Source organism: Gymnogyps californianus, chromosome 14 (assembly GCF_018139145.2).
Source record: "Gymnogyps californianus isolate 813 chromosome 14, ASM1813914v2, whole genome shotgun sequence".
Taxonomy (NCBI): domain Eukaryota; kingdom Metazoa; phylum Chordata; class Aves; order Accipitriformes; family Cathartidae; genus Gymnogyps; species Gymnogyps californianus.
Window position 1 is genome coordinate 19,231,305 of NC_059484.1, and position 22,779 is coordinate 19,254,083.

Here is a 22,779-nt window from a genome sequence, read left to right on the forward strand (position 1 = left end):
GGTTCAATCAAGTCATGCTGGAAGACCCTGGCTGGGAGTTTTCACCTCCTCACCGCTCTTACAGTGCTGCGCTTCCATTTCGCTCCTGGTAGCCATGCCGGACAAGGGCAGCAGCAGGCACGACTTTGTGTAGGGGCTTTCCCGTACACCCCTTGGCTGCAGGCTGGCTTTCCACCTACACAGTGGAAATTTGAAAAAAAGTCCTTGGGTTTTCACAAGCAAAACCACTTTTCAACACTCACCCTGTTGAGTTTGCACCACCCTGATTCTAAGTTGAATTTACCGTACTTTTGCAGTGAAATTCTGCAAAGTTTCATTAGGCATACTTCACGCATGGAGCTGATTAAAGAAGAATCGTTCTTTAAGCTCATGAACTGTTTTTTAAATGTATCCTGGGTTTGCGTAGCAGTACAAACATTCTGGAGCTGCAGAAGTCTGAACGTTAATGGAGTAACAAGAGAAGCAGCTTCGTATACCTGTCAGTGCTGTGGTTCTGTTAACTATAATTTGAAATAAATTCCGAAGCAGGGCACTTGTACAACATATTCAAGTGCCAAAACCTCTCTACTAACTCATATTTTCCCCCTCTATAATCAAAAATTGAAGTAATACGAGAGCAAATCTAGGAAGATGAAGGGGATAAAGAAAGATACTTGTCAAGCAGTGACAGATCAAAACAAGTTTCTTTCAGAAAATGCTTTTTGTCTTCTTGCTTGTCTCCTGCCTAGGATATTGTCTGAGATAAGTGACGAACAGTTTCAGTTCTCTCTCATCAAGTCTCAAGGTTACAGTGCATTTTCTAAGAACCAGCGTAGATAAAGGAAACCTTAACCCACCCAGAAGTTAGCATTTTATGCATCTGAGGTTAATGGGTAGATATTAAATTCCCCCATAAATTAAACAGCTGGATATTGCCATCTTTTTTATGTGCAAAGAGCACCTTGTTAGCAACCAGCACAAAAGTTCATATTCTCAGATGAGTTACTTTGCCTTACTCTTAAATTGCTGCTCATTTTCTCCCTGCATGTTGATTTATGAACTTTAAAACTTACCTTCAAAATTCAAGCTGTGTTCCCAAGCTGCGGTGCTATCAAAACCACTGAACAGGTAGTCTCCCTTCACGTGGTGTTTAAAATATTTTTACTAAGTAATAAGGTACCTTTCCTGCCTTTTGTTCCATACAGGATTTTGGAGAAGACGATTCCCTCTACATCACCAAGGTAACAACTATTCACATGGGCAATTACACCTGTCATGCCTACGGCTATGAAGAGCTGTATCAGACCCACATCCTTCAGGTGAATGGTTAGTAAATGGCACATATGACAATCCATGAAAACGTTCCCATAAGCAAAGTTGCGTGTTAATCTCATTCGCACAGAGACATGAAAAGCCACGCACCAAATTGTCTGTGTACGAAAGTGAATGCAGCTCGGGGTTCGCTCACTCGTGCTGTCACACAGGCAATCAAAAAGAAAGGTACCAAGGGGGGACGTGTATAATTACCCGGGCTTCAGCAGGTATCCTAACTGTAAAACAAGCTGTCAATAACATTTCCATGGAGTTAAGAGCAGTGGTTCAAAGCATCTCTTAGACTAATTACTACTTTTGTCAACAGAAGTGTTGCTTCAATAATTTCTTCTTCCAGAAAATAATTTCTGTTGCATGAAATAGCCCAGGATATTTCAATAACTACAGCACAGTGTTTCCAAAACTAGCTATCTAACTCCCAGCTATATATCAGATTATTACCTGCTTGTTGTCAGCTTGGTTCGCTGAGGGCTATTTACATTGGCTAAAGATATGGCCCGCTGGGTTGCAAAATGAGGGCAAACGATTTTACAGGTGAGAGAATCACACGGGCCATATTCCAGCATTCTCGTTCACCTCCGTCCCCTGGACCACATTTGCATCTGGTGGAACTTACATTCAGGCGTTTGCTGTCTTTCTTCTGACCTCAAACTCAGTCAGTCGGGTTTAGTTTAAAATTACATTAGCTTAAACCAGCATTTCATCGAGGGACTACTCCGTGGAGTATCCACCTCCCCAGCAGCAAAATCGTTGTCCAACTTTAAACCCGTATTTACATGTGCTAATACGACCAGCAGTATCTCCGGAATAGGAGACAGAGTAACCCGTTGCTCACTATGGGTAGATTTTGACGTACTCTGGTATGAAAGTATTGAGTTTTACAGGAAAATTCAGTAACTTTTTGACAAGGGATATGTTCTAAGGAAAATTAATATTTAGCTCTTTCTCTTGATGTGCGCAGACCTCTACAAAGGAGAGCTTTCAACTGGTAAGAGCAGATAGCTACACACAGGTTAATAGAGAGAGGCTGATACGAAGAGAAACAGTAAAAAGGGCTATTTATGCACTTTAAGAAGTGCCATGGTGGACGTGGGGTTTAGGTTTAACTGCAGCTCAGGTCTTCTGGACGTGTGTAAGTGCTCCCCACCCACAGCGAGTGCCTGGAGGAGAGCACGAAGCATCCAGTTGATTTGAATGAAAACTGGCTTAATGTTTCTACATGATAATTTGTCATCTTTTGAGATAGTAAAGTCTCAGCAATGTGGATAACTAGATTGTGCATGCTGCAGCTGGGAAAATAGGTTTCCTTCCTCAAAGTGCTATTTGTTTGATGAATGGCAGCTGAAAGAAAAGCGAGCTAACAACTTAATCCCGTGTATATTATGTGATATATTATGAGGCCTGAATGGAGTTTAGTTGGCAGACAACAATGTAGACTTTATCATCACTGAGAATATAAGGCCCAAAGGCTTTGAAACTAAAACCAGAATGAGAGGAAAGCTAGATGGAGTGTGGGGAGGGGTTGATTCGTTTCGTACTCATGCCTGCCACTTAGATTTAACTTGTTGTTGAAAGATGCCATTTTCTTTTTAAATGGAAGTTTCACACCACAGCTGCATGTGGTTTTTCGTACTAATAGAAGAACACTCTTATACAAAAACCCCCACTATCCATGTTGGCTTTTTAATGTTGCTGTATGGTCACTAAATACTGCAAAAAATGCCATGCATTCTCGTATCAACCCGGGCTTGCTAGAAGACACTGCAGGGTCTAGAAATCTTTGTCTAACAGCATCTGATATTCCCGTGTGAGCCATTAGGCTTTGCAAAGCCGGGTTTTTGCAGTTCTTGATGTGGCTGGCTGGCTGCCCGCATCACTAGATTCTCTCCTTTTTTGCCTGTGTCGTGGCTTCCTCCAGCAAGTGATGTTGGGGCGACAGCGCCGATGACAGGACAATGTTGCTTACCTTCAGATGCGTGGTGGGGTTCCCAAGGCAGAGCCCTGCTCAGGAAATCCTTCTCAGTTTTAGTAACTTAAAGGACAAATTGAGGAATTTCTCTTGACAGGAGTAGAGAGAAGAAACTGAGCCGAGCTGAATTGAGTGAAGATGCCGAGAATCTAAGTATAGTTGATGGGCTCTGTTCAGCGCTGGGGATTGTCTCTGTCTGTCTGTATCAAACTAAAAACTCCATCTTCAACACAGGAGGTTTTTTGTTGCTTTTCTGTATTGGACTAAAATGGTAAGAGAATGTGACAGAACCAAGTCAGCCAGAACTCGGATGTATCTGCTCGCCTGTCTCCTCCAGGGAGGGACTGATACACTTTTAACATCAGAAACACAGGGGTTTTTTATTCTATGAAAAGGATCAGAGTTATTATTTTTTTTTTCTTTTTAATACAGAAAAATCCAAGTTTCTCTATTGGGAAAGAGTAGAGAAAGAAGAACCAACTGGAAGTAAAAGGGTTTATCCCCAAGCCTTCCCAAGCTCACTGTGTCTGTACAGGCAGGTCCCAACTTTTAAACTGCGTTTCAGTTAGTTCAGTGTTTTTCAAAGCTGTAGGAACTCTTCCAGTGTCCTTTGATCATTTCTGTACCACCTGGGCCCTGGCTTACTCTTTCCACTGAGGCCCATCAGTCCAGCTACAAAATATTTTACTTTTATTGCCTTTTTCTCCTTAAAAGAATCTGACCCTAGTTATATGCACCCTCTTCCTATGCTTTTATCCAACATATTATATTCTCTTTATCTTGCTTTCTCCTTTGTCTCTTTTTAGAACATAACACTAGCTTGTAACAGCTCATTGATTAGGTGGTATAGAAAATTAGGAAATATAAGCTTAAATAGAAAGCTTGGAGCCCAATTTTGACAAAATTAAAAGTTTCTGGAATTCAGAGCTCTAGTTAAATGTATTACAGACTCATCAAATTTGTCAAAAGTTTACCCATAGAAAGCCTTGCTTTCATCCCAGTGTATTGTCACGGTTGTTCCTTTTCTTGCCCAAGGAAAGTAAATTCACTTCGCCGCAGTCCAGTCCTGCTGGAAGACGGGCACGCGCTTGTCCACGGCAGGCAAGCAGCGTTCTTACTGATGCTTGCTGCTGTACCCGTGCCACGCAACCCAGCCACGCGCGTGCAGCGCTGTGCTTGGGCTGTTGAACCAGGCTACAACGCGATGCTAAAAGCAACTCCCTGTTGTCTGACTCGGCGTCAGACAGTGCACAGTCTGGACTTGCCTGAAGATCCTCTCCAAAGCAGCCTTTCTGAAGGGGAAAAGAAGGTTTGTTTTGCTCGACTGCCGAATGCCGTGCAGTGCTTCCCTTTGTCTCAGCTCGTTCAGGATATCACAGAGAACACGGGCAGATCCAGATGCTCATTTTGACAAGCAGAAATGAGAATCCTGTTAGGCAGAAAATGTGATGAATGCCCCAAACTGCTGGCTCACATCTTCTGGGCAAGAAGCATAAAGCACACATGTGAAATGCAGCCTACATGTGACATTTGATGTGGTAGGTTTGGGTTGAGCTCATCAATCTTAGGATTCACAGCAGTGGTAAAATTTAAGTCAGTCTATTTATACAGCTCGCCCTTAATGTCTTTGGAAGAAAAGAACGCGCTGAAAAGCAGCACAAAGTTTAAGAATGAAAAATTCATCTTGCGTGCTGGTATCTTTGATCAGGGGAAGCCAAGAACAGTAGGAAAATTATGTTCTCTCCTACGTATGGATATTGCTTGGGAAATATGTACAGCATACACTAACTGTAGGGAGGAAAAGCAATTTATCACATTCAAGAGGAAGAAGAGTTGCTGAGGATAAAGAATCTCATAAAATTGTAATCAACTATGAAAATTGATAGTTTGCAAATCAAGAGACTGCTGAGTGTAGGGCATCATTTTCCTTGGTCCTTGCACTCTGGAAAGCATCAGCATAAATCAGAATATTGTATTCCTTGAAAACAGTTTTAAAAAGCCATTTGATCCTCAGCCCAATTATAAGGGTCCAATAGGACAAATTTTCCAGTAGCAGAGAGATGTTTTAAACACGGATGTTTTGTTCATGTGGCTTTTCAAGAGAAAACATACAGTGCTACAAACTCCTTTCAAATCCTAAATGTCAAGATTAAAACATCTCAAGTCAATGATTAATCTATTAATTATTACTAAGCCCTGGAGTATATAGGTCCTATAGCAGCAATGTATGTCTTTGAGGCTTGATACTGCCATCTGTGCTCGTCGTGTGCTTTATCACCTGAGCTGTTTTATTGTAATGAATTGGTCCGCTCGCGAGTAAGGTACTACTCAGTATGCAGTAGTAGGCAATCTACCCAATCTCGTACTTGTTTGAATGCCTCTTTTTTCCTACTTTGCTTAAGATAATAGCATTTTTATATTGCCCTTGGCTGCAGACACAGTAATGGTTAGCAATGATATATATTCACCAAGGGAAATAGCAAAGGATAATCCATATATTCCAAAGTCTGGAGCTGAAATCTTTGCAAGTTTGAAGTAAAATGTGCTTACTTGGAATGTATTAATTTGTAGCAAGGACAATAAAAATGCATTCTGCAGTTTGCTGTTATCACAAGGCAGTTGCATGCAATAATTTACCTGTGTAATGAATTATGTAAGACAAGGGAGAAGAAATAAAAAGTTTAAAAATGGAAGGAGCAGGAAAATGATAAGAGAGCAGGAATGGAGATGCAACACATATTTTTGTAGGTGAAAACAAGCAGTTTCCTCATTAATCACTCTTGAAAAGACACCTTGCTATAATTTCAAGTTAAGCTAATTTTCATGCGGAACATTGATTCAGTGTCTAGGACCCCTGAGCTACCTTCTGCAGTGTAAATCTATTGTGTTTTCAGCTCTGCGGGTAAAAGATGTGGATTACTCACATGCAGACTAACACGGTGTGAGGCAAAAAACTGAGAGATGCAAGTGAACTCTGCTTTGTGAAGGAACGCCGTGTTTCTAGGGAGCATGATCATTGCGGCGGTCATTGGGAGTGCTGACATAAGTGCCCATGTGAAGAGGAAAGCCTAAACCAAACTGTTGTAAGAAAATATCAACCCACGCTGGTTTTGAGAGCATTAAATAGGTGATGTCTGGGATGGGCTCTTACCTCCTTTAAGAGCTGATGGGTGAGAAAAAAACACTAGGCTTGGAGTAAAATTGCTCTGGTGCCTTTGGCCATTTGGGATATGTTAGAGAAGGGCTCGAGCCCGGCTGGGGGATCTCCGTCTCTTCTGGCAGGCGGTCATATCCTGGCAGGAGCAGAGCTCTGCACGGGGCACGGGACCTCGCAGGCTTTGCTCCGGAGCTGGTTTTCATGTAGCTAGCTGCAAGCATGGGCACACAGATCTGTCTGCAAGAGGCTGGGGCAGGCAAACCCCCAGGCAGAGAGGGTCAGCGCTGCGTGTGGACTGGAAGAGGCAGGTTGTGCCATCTGGAGAATTAGGAAGGTACCTGGGGACATCGAGTACTAACTGTCAGTTGACTTCACCAGGATTTGGGCATCTAACCTCCTTGGGTATCGTAAGTTTTTTCCTGTGCGTTTGTAGGAGACAAACCACCTCTCATCTGTGAGTCTGAATAAATCACGTAGACTTTCAAGGGACCTCAGTTCCTAAATCATTTCGTTCTAAAAATGTTACTAGTAGCAAGCAAACCATAGGCGAGACAAGCATTGAGTGCAGGACCTTCATAAATTTCTGTCGAAGTGGACAAAAATTACTATCTTTATCCTATCGCGCCTGGAGACACTGACTCGGAGCAATTTAAATTAATTTTCCGAGGTACAGCCGGAATGAGAAGCTTCTGACTCTCAGTCTTATTCTCCTGAATTGCCTGGGCACTGTCTCTTAAATAAACGCAGGGATGGCTCCGACAGCTGCCAGACGTTTCCAACAGCGATTGCTTCCTTTGCTTGCCCTCCACTTGATCTGGCACCTCCTGAAGCCAGGAGGAGCTGCAACCCTGATAGTAATGGGAGGAAGAGAAGATAAAAAGCTAGTAGATGCTTTTATTTAGAATTTGAAAACTCAATTTAATAAAACAAACTTGTCTTTTTGGTAACCTCCTGATTAAAAAGCTTGTGGATGGTGTTTTACTTACTGCCCTGCATCTTACAACACATTTTCTTTTCTTCTCAAGTAAAGGAAATAGAAGACGAGGAAGTAAGCCCACACGTCCAGTGCAGAGGTGGAGTTTAAAGCCATTTCTTTGCTAGAAGTCCCCATTTTTTTGTGCCTCCAGTTGCCCCTAGGCATTTCCTCTCAGATTACACTTGAACAATCTCTTGCTTTTAAAGCTATAAAAAACAAGTAGACTTGAGGGCTTTCTGTCGTGGCTGATTTCCTTCCAAGCTGATGACTCAGCTCTGGTTAATACTTGGCAGCTGGTCGGTAAGACAGAAGTAAAATACATCTCTCTCTGGTAAAGCCCATAAAAAAATAGAAATAGAAGGATGGAAAGTGTATGCTAGTGAATGTAATTATTTAAACTATCCCCATATGGATATATAGACGCATAGCAAGCTGCAAACGCAGATTTCATTTTATTCTAAAGCAACTGTTAGGACAATTTAATTTTGCCAGTCCTGGAGCCTAATGATGGACTATATAAAAGCACAGCAGTGAGTTAGGTACCTTAAGCCAGTAATTTCCAGTAGAAGTTTGTTATTAACTCATTCAGGCTTTCTTAAAAAAAACTCCACACATTTTCCTCAATCCTCCACTAGTGCCAGCAGAGGTTATTCATTTTCCTTGAGGAAGAAGTTGGGCCCCCACATATCACATCCATATTTGACTCGGACTGCAGTTTTACAAAACTGTACACCTTTCAACAGTTACATCGTGAGTCCCAAAATCTCCTAATCTGGTAGAAAAGTTGACCACTTGATTATGAAACACAGCAGTCCATGACCACCCTTCAAATACCATCAGCCATGATACAGCACGTCCTCACGTTTCCTTTTATTATGTCCCTTGAAGTGAAAGGAAGGAGGGTCCCACTGATATTTTTCACTGATACTGCAATATTGCAAATTCTCTTTAAAGTATGTGAGTAAATTGTTAAGAAATAGTTAATGGGTGATAGTAAGCCTTGTTGATGTGAGCAATGAAGGCAACATGATTGAAAATCAATGAACTTGTCTGAAATTGTAATATAATTAGTAGTTCTGCCAATTGAGTATATTAAATAGTTCAGAGGGGCCTTCCTGAAACAAGGTAAGTCATGTTTTGAAAGCGTCTCAGAAAAAAAGAGAAGTAATTCATAAACACTTTATTTGTTCAGAATAACAGGTAGTGAATGTACAGGCTATTTCCTGATGGCTATTTAATTAAAATGTTGAATAATATGCTAATTCTAATAGGCAAGAACTCCAATTCCTTCCTTACTAGATTCAGTGAAGGTTTGGAGTTTATACTTTAATTTTTAAATATGTCAGTACCCGCCTTAGGTTTTAATCCAACTTTACTTAAGTTCAATCAGTCACTTAATGAAAGAAAGCAAGAACGGTCTAAATACAAAATCAGATATGGAGGTTGCTCCCTGGCGTTGGTTTCTTAGTTTTCTCTTTTCTATTATTATTTTCTCTTTTCTGCCCCCAAAGTTGAGCTGTAGAAAAATCATTGCTGTAGCTTGCACTGAAAGCCGGGACGTTGCTTATCTCCCCGGTTGTCGGATCCGACCTCTTCTGCCGCGCCGTTTGAAGGCAGCGGCTCTCAAGCCACCGACAAGGGGTGGCACCTGGCGGGTGAGTCTAAAGTCGCCAATTCCTTGTTTCCCGCAGTGCCACCGGTGATTCGCGTCTACCCTGAAACGCAGGCGCAAGAGCCTGGCGTGTCGGCGAGCCTCAAATGTCACGCCGAAGGCATCCCTAATCCCCGAATTACCTGGCTAAAGAACGGCATTGATATCATGCCAAAACTATCCAAACAACTGACGCTCTTAGGTAAGAACAGAATTTTGATTAATTGAAGTATTGTAGACGGGGATTAAGGAGGATTATTTTGCACTTTACACTAGAAGTTCCTATACTTTCGCTAAGCCACGGTTGTTGGAAATCGTGTTACAAAACCCCTGTTCTTTCTTTTTATCTTTTTCTCCTGTGAATTTCTCGGGAAATACAGTATTGATTGATATAAGTGGTAACGGCATTCTGTTAAAAGACAGTGTGCCTGGTTCTCTACTGCCTCGCCTCTTGTGTACAGCTGTGCAAATCAGAAGAGAAATGCATTAAATTATTTGTTCAGGTGTAAGCACTACACTGGATGCAAGTCAGCTGAGAATCGGGCTGTGGTTCACCTATCTTCTCACGCCCACCTCTGCAGAGGGAATCAGGCTCTTGACTCCTGTTGGTCCTCGTTCAAATAAGGGTGCAACAGACACAATGAAAGGCAAAAGCATTTATTTGCAATTTTCTGTGTAAAAATATTAAAAAACCTCCCCACCCGCCCCCCCAGTCTGGCTGTGGTGTATGTTGGCAACACAGGTATCCCTGCACGGTTGGGTGTGGTATCTCAAACTCTTCCAAAGGTTTTAGGCGACAGTCCCACTCCAGAAAGCAAAATAATAGGAGGAACTGTAGAGAGACCCCTCCCAAACCCAAGTTTTTGGTGATCTGATGAAAAACAGTTTGCAAAATTGAAGTTGTTTTTTCTCCACTAAAGCCAAAGCATCTTTTTTTAACAAGAAGAAATAAATGGAATGTAATTTATTGTTTGCACTTGGGATTGTTCTTTGTTCGTTTCTGGCGCAGAGTGTGTATGTGCTAATGGAAAGAAGCAAAACATCAGCTCTCATGAGAATCCCCCAAATACCTCGAGTTACGTATGGGGAACTATTGTGCGGTGAAGCCACCCTGTCGAGCCGTCACCGGGTGGCTGCGGCAATGGAAGGCAATTACGGGCAGTAAAAGCAATTAGCAGCAGTGAGGAACACTGTTTCTGGGTGTCTTTCTTACAGCAAACGGAAGTGAACTTCATATCAGTAGCGTTCGATATGAAGACACGGGTGCCTATACCTGCATTGCTAAAAATGAGGTGGGAGTGGATGAGGACATATCTTCACTTTTCATAGAAGATTCAGCAAGGAAGACCCGTAAGCTTAATTTTCCATGTATTTATTTCTTTAAAGAGTATTTAAATGTAATGGTATACCTGCAATTTAATAGTTCAGTCCATTGCATGCGGTATGTTGGACTCTTACTCGTAAGGTAATGACAATTTTGTCTGCGCTTTGATCAGAGGATTGTATGCTGTTTTGGGAAGGAATCATGTGGGGAAGGTAAAATCTCCTCGTCTAGGACGATGGTGTCTTTCATGTGCCAGAAGTGTACTGGGTGTGGTACGGGCAATGTCTTTACTAAAGTAACAAATTGGCAATAGTTTTAGATATGAGAAAATCCAAAACCTAATATTTTGTTGAATTATATGCGGTTTTAGAAAATAAATTTTATTGATTTCTGTACAAGACTTCTTCTTTTAAAGCCAGTTACGAGTCGAAGTTCTCAAACATTTAGATGCTTCAAAAATGCTCTGATCGAATTATTTATTTTACCTGTATTTACATCACTAGCTAGCAAAATAGGTTTCCCTCAGTGTGAAATTATCTTCCACTTCAAAAACGCGTATTCTCCCAGCCACTCTTAGCTGCATGTCTCCCGTAGGAGTGCGGCAGTGTTATCTTGACCGCACTGTCCCCGAAACACAATTAATGAAGGAGGTGATTAGTTGCCCCAATGGAAAAGCTCCCAGAGGCCTGATCCTTCCTAATTCTGCTGTCTTAACTACTTGGGAGATTGCCTGGGTTTATGGTGATACTAAAAGGCTAGGTGCAAATGAGATTTTTGCTACTTTTCTGGCTGTTAATATAGAGCAAGAATTGAAAACGAAGTTAGCCATAAATATGTGCTCTCATGGCGATTCTTTGGAAAATATATTCTATTCCTCATTAAATAGATTTATGTACTCTTGTTAATATCGGTCGTTTTCCCTTGAATACTCGAGCAAGGGAAATTACAGTATGTTGAGAAATAATTGGATGTATCTTAAACAGAAATTCAAATGCAGATGTACTTTCAAAGAGTATTTGAATCCTAAAAGAGAATGTAGTTGCATGAAATTCCAAGAAGAAATGCAGCAAAGTGTGTGGCTGCTCTAACTGCCAGTCTCAGGCTTCTGAAAGATGTCATGTTTCCTTATTGAACCTGTACAGAAAATCACAGCCTGTACCATACCTCCAATTACATTTGAAGGTAACATCTTCTCTTTAGTAAGACTTTGATCTTTGCACAGGCTAAAGTTGGCTTCATTTCGGGGAGGATTTTCCCCACGTCAAAGTTTCAGAATTGTCTCTAGAAGGAGCAAATGTATTTAGAACTATCTATCTTTCCTGATATTTTATTTGAATGAATGTTACAAAGTTTTCACAAATTAAACAGTTCATGTAAACATGAGTATTAATTCAGTTACTTGCTACAATGAAGATTTTGACATTGTTTTGTTGTTTTTTTTCTTTTCCTGATTATTTTCTGGCTTTCCCAATTTTCTGATGCTGCAGTTGCAAACATACTGTGGCGAGAGGAAGGTACTGCAGTAAAGTTCTTTTGTCGTAGTGATAATGTGCTTGTCTGCTTTAATAATTCCATGATGGGCCATTCTCCACTGACTTGCCACTAACTCTATCAACTTTCACAGTTACCGGATTAAGTACAGACCAGACATTTAAAAGCTAAACTATTCAGATAAGAGATATCACCCTCGTAATATAAATCGTACCTGTAACTTCTTACGTTTTCCCACTACGAAATAATAGATAACTGTAAAATATATAAAAATGTGAATTTTATATAAACTGCCACCAGTGTGAGTAGCCTGAGATTCTCAAGCTGCATTGACAATTGCGCAAGTGTCAGAAGTGCTCCCAAATTACCATAATTGAACAAGTAAGACATAAATTCAATACACTGCATTTTTAAGCAAGCAGTTCAAGCTCTTCCTCCTCAGTAGCACGTATTGATGTTTACTAGGTGAGCAACAAAAATTGTGTTCTTGACTGTTAGGCAAAAAAAAAAAAAAAACCACAACAGGTTTTGCTTCCCTCTATCCTTTAAATCGATGCAGGGTAAAGGTTGCCCCATTTCTCCTTGTTTTAATTGGCAGTTAAGAGCTCTAGTTTGATCAAATTTATAGTGTGCCCTGCACAAGGTCAACATCTGTGTATCTTGGAAGCCGAATTAGAAAAATCCCATCCTAAACAGCTAATTGACTCAAAGATATTATGGAGGCACTTGAAATGAAAATTTATTTGATTTTGTGCGCGCTTGTGCTGTCATAATTTCCAAAACGCGCAGTAAGACGCATCGTGCCAAGGCCCAAGGAGCTCTCAAGCAGCTCGCCCATCTGCCTCTGTAGGTAGGGTGCCCGGGTGCGTGGATGGGGAGCCTCCCGGCTTCGGGCTCCTGGGGGCTGTGAGCAGGGTATCTGCGCACTGGAGGAAGGTTCTTGGATTGAAGTCCAGGCGTAAGCCAGTTCTTACATCTGCCAGTTGCATATGAGGAAGCTGGGACCTTGGTGTCCTTCCAGCCTTGTGGGGGAGGTCTCTCTGCACTTACAAACTGCTCTCGACCGTGTCCCCCTGCCCACTGCAAACACCCCTCCCTCCCGTTGTTCCTCCAGGCAGGGCTGCACGCTCACTCTGCCTTTGGAAGGTGCAAAGACCCTTTCACAAGCAGTGCCTCCAGGTACCCAAAACGGCAGTTGTGCTTCATGCCCTTGGCTCGGAGCTTTCTGGATTGCTGTGGCTTGGGCCAAAAGGTTTTAGGGGCGGAAGGAAAGTGCCAGCCCTTAGTGACCGGTGCTACCTCGGCCAGGTACGCAAACACCCGGTGCATACCTGCTGTCCTGCTGCAGGCACGTACACGCAGCAAATGCAGCTGGCTGGAGGTCAGGAGACGTGGCACAGCTGCCTAAGATGGCTCTCCAGCACTTATTCCCAAATACGCCACCTGCAAGTGCCTGGTGCGTGGCAATGAAGAGTGTCTCTTTACTGCTGATGTTCCTGTAAACGGCATTATGGGCACTAAGACTTGCTATTTCCCTTCTGCTTGGAAGTGAAATCTCTAGTGCATCTAATCAGTCCAGCATCATCTGCATGATGCTACATGGCTGTTTATATACTGCATCCCTTACACCCCTTTTTAAAAAAGTAGACGGATAGCCCTAGCAGATGCAGAAGTACAGTAATATTTAAAGAACAACTAAGAAGTTGATTGCAGAAAGTCTTATTATAATTCTGCTAAACAATATGGACTTACTGCTTATCAACCTTGCACATTTTAAATAAAAGTATGAGCAATGTACAGGGAAAACATGGGCAGTAAAAGCAGATTTACTGATGTTCTGAAACAATTCAGTATCTTTAGAGCAGGTTTATTCCCCTGCCTGTGTTGTTCTATAGTGTTTGATCGGCACATTCATTCTAGACAAAGAATCCATCGAACATACTTTAGCATGTGAAATCTTGGCACAGAGAAAGCTGGAGGAGAGGAACGGTATTTTTGTTTTTACGTTTTAAAGTATTCTGTCAATTCCATTAAAATGAAAACTTATAAGTAGCAATATTAACAAATGGATTGGTAGACTTGAGCTCCTTTAAAATGATCACATCCTCATGCCCACAAGGTCTGTAGTAACTAAAGCTATTGGGAAAATGCCTAGACAGAATATTGTGTAGAACAAGGTTTTGCTGCAAATCAAAGTTTTAACACGAGTAGTTGGTCATTTTAAAAGTCAGTCTATCAGTCTGTTCTCAAAACCTTTCACAGACCATGCACAAGTCAAACCTCAAGAAATGAGTGCACATAGCATGACCAGCCAGTTAAACAGGGAACTGGAAGCACGTGCAATATTTACTCAATGTACAAACTAGTTTTTAATGTTGTACAGAGAAAACTAGGAGTAGCCCAAATGTAACCTAGAGATTTGTTTTCATGCCAGTGTTCATTTCTGCAGTGAGTGTTGCTTTCTTTATACCTGAATAAAGGGAGCATATCGTGCCAGCAGGCAATCATCAGTTACATGAATGTATGCACTTAAAAAGCTGAAAGCCTTTTTGTTACCAAATTTAAGTTCTAAAATACTTCCAAGCATTTAGATTAAATTGAGGAAAAGTATCCAAGTATCACATCAGAGGAGAGTATTCCACAGTGACAAATTTGCCCTTTGATCTCAAAGGAGGGAAATACAAACGTACACTCGGATGGAGACTGTATTCCTCAAATAAAGAAAACTCTTGTTGTCATTAGGTGTCCTCCTGAAGTTTTTAAAAAATAAAGATGTTAGAGTCAGCTTCATCTGGAATGGTTCAAATAAGAACTGTTATGTTTAGGAGACCTTCCCCATTCTTAATGGGGGGTTTGTTATATTAGTTCTTCTGTTACACAGATGAGGTATTTTGCCTTTTGTAAAGTCTTTAGTTTTTGAACTAGTTGTGTCATCCAACCTGAAATGTCTTCAATTAAAAAGGAGAAAAAAGAAAAACCCTCCTCATTACTCCTCCGGTTCCCAATCTCGTACCTGCCTCACTAGTATAAATAACACAACTGAGCAAAATTCTCCATTGCCCACCTCCGTACTGAAGTAATTCCCCAGGCCGAGGAGTTGCAGCAGTATAATCAAGAGTGGAGTCTGTTTTACCGATGTCCATGAGATTGTTTAGAGACGTACCCCAATCAAGACTTGGCAAATACTTCGTAAGTCACCATAAAACACCTAGTTTGTCTAGTAAAAACCCTACTTTGTCTAAAAATCAGTGTGAAGATTACTCTCTGAAAAAGTATTTTAATTTAAATCGGTAAACTTTTTTAAAAAGAGAGTACTTGAATGCTATTAGTAATTTGTATCATATTTTAACCAGTCAGCAGAAAAACTTGCACTCATTTTACTGTAAAATAAGGGGTGGGACTTGCCAAGTCACTAACTCTAAACCTACCAGGGTAAAATTATTATCAAAGTATTTTTGTGACTAATTAAGGCCTTAGTTCTGAAATACACCCTCATTGTAACAGGATCATCAGACAAAATCACGCTACTGCCGTGCATGAAAATAATAATAAGCATCTTCACAATGGTCATAATTTGTTGCCTGCCTGTTTCCACTTCTTAGGGTTAAAATCCTTTACTCATGAAAATATGTGCACTCATTCCAGCCAGGGCCAAGTTCTGCCCTCGGAGGTATTCACTCAAATCCCACTGAAGCAGGTGGGAGTTGTGTGCATGCTGCGAGCGCAGATTTTGGTTCAAAGTGCCCGAATGAAATGTTTTAACAATATACTCGGAAAAAATTAGCCCTGACTCCATAAAGATAACTTAGTTCTCGATAGAAGTTCGGTAGCTTTTTTGCTATGTGCATGATCCCTCACTGTGGCATCACCTTTAAGGATCACGGCTCCTGTACCCGCCTGATGCCCTAACTGGGGTATTTCTGTGGTATGATTTAGAGAAACTCAACTTGAACATTGTCAGTACAGCAAACACCACATACTGAGACGTTGTACTCTGAAGCCACTTCTTCGGCACAAAAAGAGGGTTTTTTAGCACCAAAAAAAACCCCTTCTAGCCTTACTAAATACTATGTATTTTACAAAATTTTCCAAAAATGGATTTATCCAAATTATACATGTTTTTGCTGTGAAGTTTTCCTATGATGATTTAGACCCCAATCCTGCAAACACTTAAGAGTTGTGAGAAACTCCGTAGATGTGAGCAGTGTTTAGAGCTGCCACGACAGGACCAGCCGAGGGAATTGTAACACTGAACGTTGTTCAGATCTGTAGAACCGGGACCTTATTTCTCCATGGGTAAAACGTAATTAATTAGAAATTACAAATTATCACATCACCGTATCGTTGGCAGATAAGTACACTATCAACATTACTGGGGGTGACAGTGGTCATTGCAAACACTTACTGGTGGTGGTATGAAAAGGATGAAATGGTGCTTGGATCTTTCTAACTAGAGTGTTTGAAAAGATCCTGAACATTTCTTAAAGATGCTCGTTACTGCAATTGCATGTAGCTGAAGAACAACTAAATTATCATTGTTTTAAGGCATTTCTGCATGACAGAAATGATAAAATACAATCTCCTAACAGCAAAGCAATGACAGACAGCCAGTTTTCCAAATCTCCTGGAATGCCCCAGTTGGATAAATGAGTGCTATTGCGATGCTGAACTACTCCACATTTGTGAATTACAGTTTGCAAGATTTCAAAAATGTATTTGTTTTGGTGGCTATAGTTAGTTCATCCAGATCGTTTAAGAAAATAGAGAAATACATATATTTTCATTTGTGGAACAGATGTTAAGCACTTCCATTTTGCCTCACAGTTACAAGAAGGCAAGTTACCTGTAACAGCACAACCTTCAGATTAATTTTAACTAAAGCTTCTCTCTCAGTTCTCAAATTATTAGCAAGCTATTTTTAATGAAATCATAGAAAAAACAAAGTCATAATCTGAGGGAGTTAACAATGCAGTACAGGGGCTTCTTGTAATCAAATCCGGCTTTGGTACATATGCACAAGACCTGAACATAGTTATTTACGTACAACCGCCGCCACCAAGGCAATGCATTTTTGAATGTGTCTGTACCTCTTCACTCCTCGAAGCCCTCGTTGTGACATGAAATTTGATTTTGTGAATGCACCGACTGCATCCAAATGACCAACTTTTATGTAAGGCAGATTTTGTTTGTTGGGGGAGGAGGGAGAGTTCTTAAAAAAAGTCCTAACAGCTATGGATACATAAAAAAAAAAAAAATCCTACTCCTTTTGCTTTATCCCCCTTCAAGGCCTGAGTGTTGGGAATATGTTCTATGTCTTTTCTGATGATGGGATCACAGTCCTTCAGCCAAATGAATGTGAAATCCGGAGACACATCAGGCCCGAAGAGAGGATTTTCACAAGTTATGTAAGTCCTAAACCCGGCAGCTACAGCCGACAGCTGGGAAACTTTCTCTTAATCTCTTCAAAGGTTGTTATTGCTAAAGGACCTGTTTGACACAATGATGTTGGAGCTTGGTGGGCTTCATGTGGCATCCCTGAGGTGTATCATCTTCTCCTCTTGAAAATTGAGGGAACCACATATGTTATAAGACTGACATGGAAGATTACTGACATGATGCAGAGAATTTGACTAGTTATCATGTCAAAATGTAGGCAAAGACTTTCACTTGTCCTGCTTGACCTATTTACATATCCCTGCCCAGAAGTTGTAACTGGGCTGTAGGGAAAGTACAAAAGTCAGTAGCAGAGAGATGCAGGCATCACTCACTGGTGCTAACTGGCCCTTTTTACTGGTGGCTCCATAGGCAAAGGAGTGGGCTGCTAAGTGCTCTTTAGAAATAGTTTCCCAGCTTAAACCACAGCAGGGAGGCGAGTAAGAATGCATGGAACATGGTTGTGCCACGCTGGTCCTCTGCATTTTCTGCCGCTGAACCGGAGACCCACGCCGTCCTTGTTTGCTCTCCGGCATTTTCTGCCAGCACTGAGTTTACCTGACCCTTGCTTTAGGAAATCACAAGAAAAATTTGTTCAAGTGTCAGTGAACGTCAAGCACTGGCTCGTACACGGTGGAGCTCAACATGGCAAGTGGGATAACACGTGCCTGGAGGCCCTGCGAGGCCAATGTTTTCAGCGACCTGTGTTACATACTCTTGTGCGGTAACATACACCATGTGTATGCTCATGAAACTATCAATTCTCATAAAACACAGGTGCTGAAATACATCCAGAAATGCTTTTTTGGTCACTCCTTTATTTAGTTTTTTTTGAAACGGGAAGCTGAGAATGTGGCTCCCTTCTGAAGAAAAGGGCTTCAGCCTTGCTTTCAATTTTGGGAGGAATAAAAGGGGAGAATCACTATCGTGAGCACTGCAGGGCTCTGCTGCCATGGGTCAAGATCTTCTTGTGAATCTGTATTCAGTATTTTTTAAATCTCAATAAATTTGTGGTTGATATTGGTTTTTTTCCCCTGGATTTTAATATACCTTAGTAGAAATCCAGACTGATGCTCACCGCAAGACTGGTCCTTAGAATGAGCTTAGTATTATTAAGCCACACTTGAGCTGTTGCTACTCAAAGACAGAAGTCTTGTGTTTCTTTTCCAAAGAGCTGTAAATATTGAAGAGGTGGTTCTGGAGAAACAGGTTGAAAAGAACAAAGGAGAGAGAGCACTTAAGGAAATAATGTCAGCACAGTGGTGGGCATAAAAGGGATTTTTAATGTCATTACTTGGCTGCCTTTCAGAGAGACTTCTAAGGGTTTCCTACAGAAACCATAGGGCCTTTTGCCTTGGTATAGGGAGGACTGGCTTTTTTTTCCTCCCTTTTCCCTTTTAGTATCTTGAGTGTTTGCCACATAGACAGTGACACCAGCCTGCAACTTTAGGAGGGTTTCTACAACAAAGGTTTCTTCGTTTGCTATTAGAGAGCACAAAAGCAGACAGAGCGGCTGCAGCTGAGCACTGTAGAAGAAAGGCCGGTGACCTTTCCCTGCTCCCGTTGGTTTGGGTGGATGCTGTGTTGTGAGAGCCCAAGCCCCAGCGCACAGCCGAGGATGAGGAGGGCAGTTTGGAGGCTGTCAGGTGCTTGGCTGCATGAACGGCTGCTGGAAGCCCAAGGCTGGGCTTTTGTAGCATCTTTTAGCTTGCAGTAGCGTAGATCCCCAGCCTGGCTGGAGGGCCAGAAAGGAAAATGTGGCCAAGCTGTTGAGTCTTGTATCTTCAACCCTTGCACGTGGTCTCCACCGAGGTACCTAGCCGACAGAGCTGTGCGGCTTAGAGGTGAAATCTTCTTATCCATCATCATCGCTCTGATACAGACCTGGTGTTGGCATTGTTTTTTCTTGTTCCTGCTCTTTCCCTGAACAAGCTCTGCTGCTCTAATCACTTTCCCCTTAGGGAGGTTGTGCCATTATTTAAAGTGACCCAGCTGTTGTATTGACAAGATTTAAAGCCAGCGGTTGTGCTCACTGGAATATGTATGTGTTCCTTTAGTTTCACCCTCGTTTCCACACCGCAGCCTGGTCCCACACAAATGCTCTTTCAAATAAAGCAACTCAACAGAAGGAAGAGCGATGAAGAGTAGCCAACATGCAGAGGCTTGTTGGTGAGATCACGTGTGACTCTTCAAACTTGGGGTACCAGTGGGCTCCCCACTAAAGCTAATACCAGTTTTGCACAGGACTCAGTGAGTGAAGAATCAGAGACAAAATATGGCATCAGGCAGCTGTGAACAGGGTTTGGTCCAAAGCAGCAGGATTTGGTTCCTTTTGAACAGGGGAAGTTTCTGTGTTGGAGCAATAGACTGTAGGACCCTACTTGTTTTGCTCCTGTTTCCCTCAGCACAAGCATCTTAGAGCATGCTCTCCTGAACTGAAAATGAATTTATGAAAAATATAAAGCTGTGATTCAATTAATGTAAATCACTGCTTTTTCAAAGCAGAGTGTGATATTTCTATTGCTAATAAACGCTGACAGCACTGCAAGTCTTAATGAACCACGGCGTACTTCGAAAGATAGATCCATAGACTGTGCGCTTATTTAAATTCAATGTGAGTTTGCAGGAGGTCCAGCTGTTTAATGTCAGTGGGTAGAGCCAGGCTGCAGTGTGGTACCTGATAAAATTATTATTTCATGTTTTCCAGGAAAGAAAGGGGAAAAATATCATCCTAATGGAATCCCCAGGGAATTTTTTCCTATGGTTTTCAAGGCTAAGTTTCTTGCTGCTCCAGGCCCTGAACTTGTAGAAATTAAACCTTTTCTCCTCTTCTTTTTTTTTGACCCCTCAGGAAGAGATCTGTCCTAGAGTGGAAGGTGAAGGCACTCAGTCCTGCCTCTGGGCTTCAGCGGTCAATGTCAGAGACAAGTACATTTATGTGACACAGCCTAAGCAGAATAGAGTAATGATAATTGATACGCAGACTCAGAAAGCCATACAGGTACTTACAAGGGGAACTCTTTATTCACTGATGGCAAAAGACTTGATATGGGACAAAAAAAGTAGATCTTTGCCCAGTAGATCTGCTGGCATCACTAAAAAGTTGGGCCTGTGTTGCTTTCACCCATGGGATCACACTGTTTGTAACCTCACTGGCAGGAAAAAAATCCTTTACAGGCTGTTTGTCATCATCTTGGGGCTGCATCTGCAGCCAGGCTTGCAGCTAGCATGGTAAAATAATGCTAGAATGAATTTCTGGCTTACGCTTCCTGAGCCGCTGCCTGACCTCGGTTATAAGCAGGTTGGGAAGAATGAACTGGTGTGGGTATAATTCAAGCAGAAATTGGCCCCTGATCTACTGGCTATAAGTAACAGCATAAGATGGAGTGATGTCTAGCCGGAAAATGGCACCGAGCAGCCAGATTTTTCTACTGCTGGTGCTGCTGCCCCAGTCGATCTGAAGGTAATTGTGCAAAGCGGCACAAATGGGTGTAACAGTGGTACATGGGAATGTCTGCAGTAAACTAATACAATATTTGTCATGTGCATTTGGGTCACTATGTAAATACCTATCTCTGTTTTTTTTTAAGTCCTTGGATGTTGACCCATTACCAACCAAATTACATTATGACAAGTCCCACGACCAAGTCTGGGTGCTTAGCTGGGGTGACATGCGGAAGTCCTCACCAACGCTGCAGGTAGGTCCTTACGCGCCTGAGCCTTCGCCCTTCCTTGCCTTGGCATCATCGGTAGCAAGCTGGTGGCTGGTTGGTTGCAGGTAATTAACAGCATTTAATGGTCTGAATATAAAGCTGCTCTTTCATTTGCATATCTAGTGTGTTTTATTCATCCCTCCTCCGTCCATCCTCACATATTTTTCCTGCTGTTTAATTTGTTTTTGAGCAATGACTGTGCCGTAGGCTGGCAGCAGGACTGCTTTGCTGCCAAGGTCTGTTTTGTTTTAAGGCTGATGACAGAGCCAAGTGCCGTAAAGTCATACAGCAAGGGCTGGCAGCTGACTGCGAGCAGTACGAGCCTGCGATGCTCCAAGTCATTTGTGCAGCCTGCGTGAGTGCAGCCTCTTTTTAACTTGATTGAGGTCTAAAAGCAGTGGGTACCAAGAAGGCACAAAGAGCACACTTTCTGCATAGAAATGTATTACTCCTGAGGTTATTGGTAGTGTTTCATCAGAGGTGCAAGTCAGGCCAGGCAACACATAAAAGCATAAGCCTAAGGTAGGGACTAAGTGTGTGTTCACTGCAGAGCTGCAGCGCACCCTTCTCAGACGTTATGATGACCTGCGAATTTTTCTATCTGCAAAGAATTTGGGGGCATTGCATATAAAAGAAGCATTAAAAGGTGAATGAATTGTACTGTGCCTCCAGATTTGTCACTCTTTCAGGATTACTAGCCTAGCACCCTCATTATGCATTGAGCAAAACCATCCTGTTCTCTGGTTTGGTAAAGGCATTTACCTCTTCTTGTCTTCCACATAGGAGAAGTCCAGGTTTTCTGCCAGTGCACTAAATAGCTACCTATTTTCCTTAAACTCATTTTGTCACTTGTCTCTCACAAGCCTTCAGCCTCCTTTTGGATGATGATGGAGCATAATGTGGTAGAATTGTTCCTTTCATAGTAAAATGCAGAAAAGAGCTCTCTAGGGCATGAAAAAAAGCATAAACAGCAAAGGTAAAACCTCAGGGACAAATTCTGTTACTGGGTGTCAGTGACTCCGCTGGAGGGGTGCCAGTGAGGTCCCTGGAGCTGCTCTGCGCTCAGCACCGTCAGACCCACAGTGATATTGGGCTCTCTGGGGCACAGTAATGCACATAGGTTTGGACAATTAAATTAGCTTCCGTTTCTGGATTGCCCTGGGGGATTCACTCTTCTGTTGACGGCACAGAAACACTAAGGGTAGGCGTCTTGCTGCTGCTGGATGTCATACGACAGGGTTGACACCAGAGCTGATTTGATCCATCCAGACATACCCTTCTCTAGTAGTTATTTTCTGGCACTTGCTGCCCAACCTTTCTGGAAACATAGGTCTCATGTGAATACTTCTTCTACTAGAAATGTTTGCTTCTAAGTCTAAATTAAAGCATTCCCCAGCAGGCAGAGAACAAGGGTGGCTGTGCTTTCTGACCTAAAAACCTACAAATCTGGAGGCTACGTTAGTCGTGGGGCTGCCCAAGGCTTCGCTGGAGATGCTGCCCCGTGAAGGTGGGACGAGCCATCCCCACCAGCCACATGCTCCATCCAAGATAACGGCTGCAGCCTGCAGACTTTCAATAATAAAGAATGGACCAGCAACTCAACATGGGCATTTTCAGGAAAAGACACCAGAAACAGAATGGGGGCAAATAAATGAAGGTTTCTGAGGCCATGCCACCAGCTTGCCTCACCTGGGGATGAGCTGTTTCCTGTACAGAGTATAAGGAGACAAAATGGGCTCTCTTTACCCTCTCTG

General features: G+C 42.2%; 1 protein-coding gene across 3 annotated transcripts in view; it reads left to right on the top strand.

Moving 5' to 3' along the window:
* The window catches only part of FSTL4 (follistatin like 4), a 234,963-nt gene that overhangs the window by 206,184 nt on the left and 6,000 nt on the right, over positions 1 to 22,779 (top strand). For 2 of the 3 annotated variants that reach the window (XM_050905333.1, XM_050905332.1), the window contains 7 exons: positions 1,185 to 1,305; positions 9,105 to 9,266; positions 10,280 to 10,414; positions 11,876 to 11,902; positions 17,166 to 17,284; positions 20,164 to 20,313; positions 20,903 to 21,010. In XM_050905333.1, coding sequence (XP_050761290.1) covers positions 1,185 to 1,305; positions 9,105 to 9,266; positions 10,280 to 10,414; positions 11,876 to 11,902; positions 17,166 to 17,284; positions 20,164 to 20,313; positions 20,903 to 21,010 — 822 coding nt within the window. The remainder of the gene's footprint in view (positions 1 to 1,184; positions 1,306 to 9,104; positions 9,267 to 10,279; positions 10,415 to 11,875; positions 11,903 to 17,165; positions 17,285 to 20,163; positions 20,314 to 20,902; positions 21,011 to 22,779) is intronic. The other variant, XM_050905331.1, reaches the window with a different exon arrangement.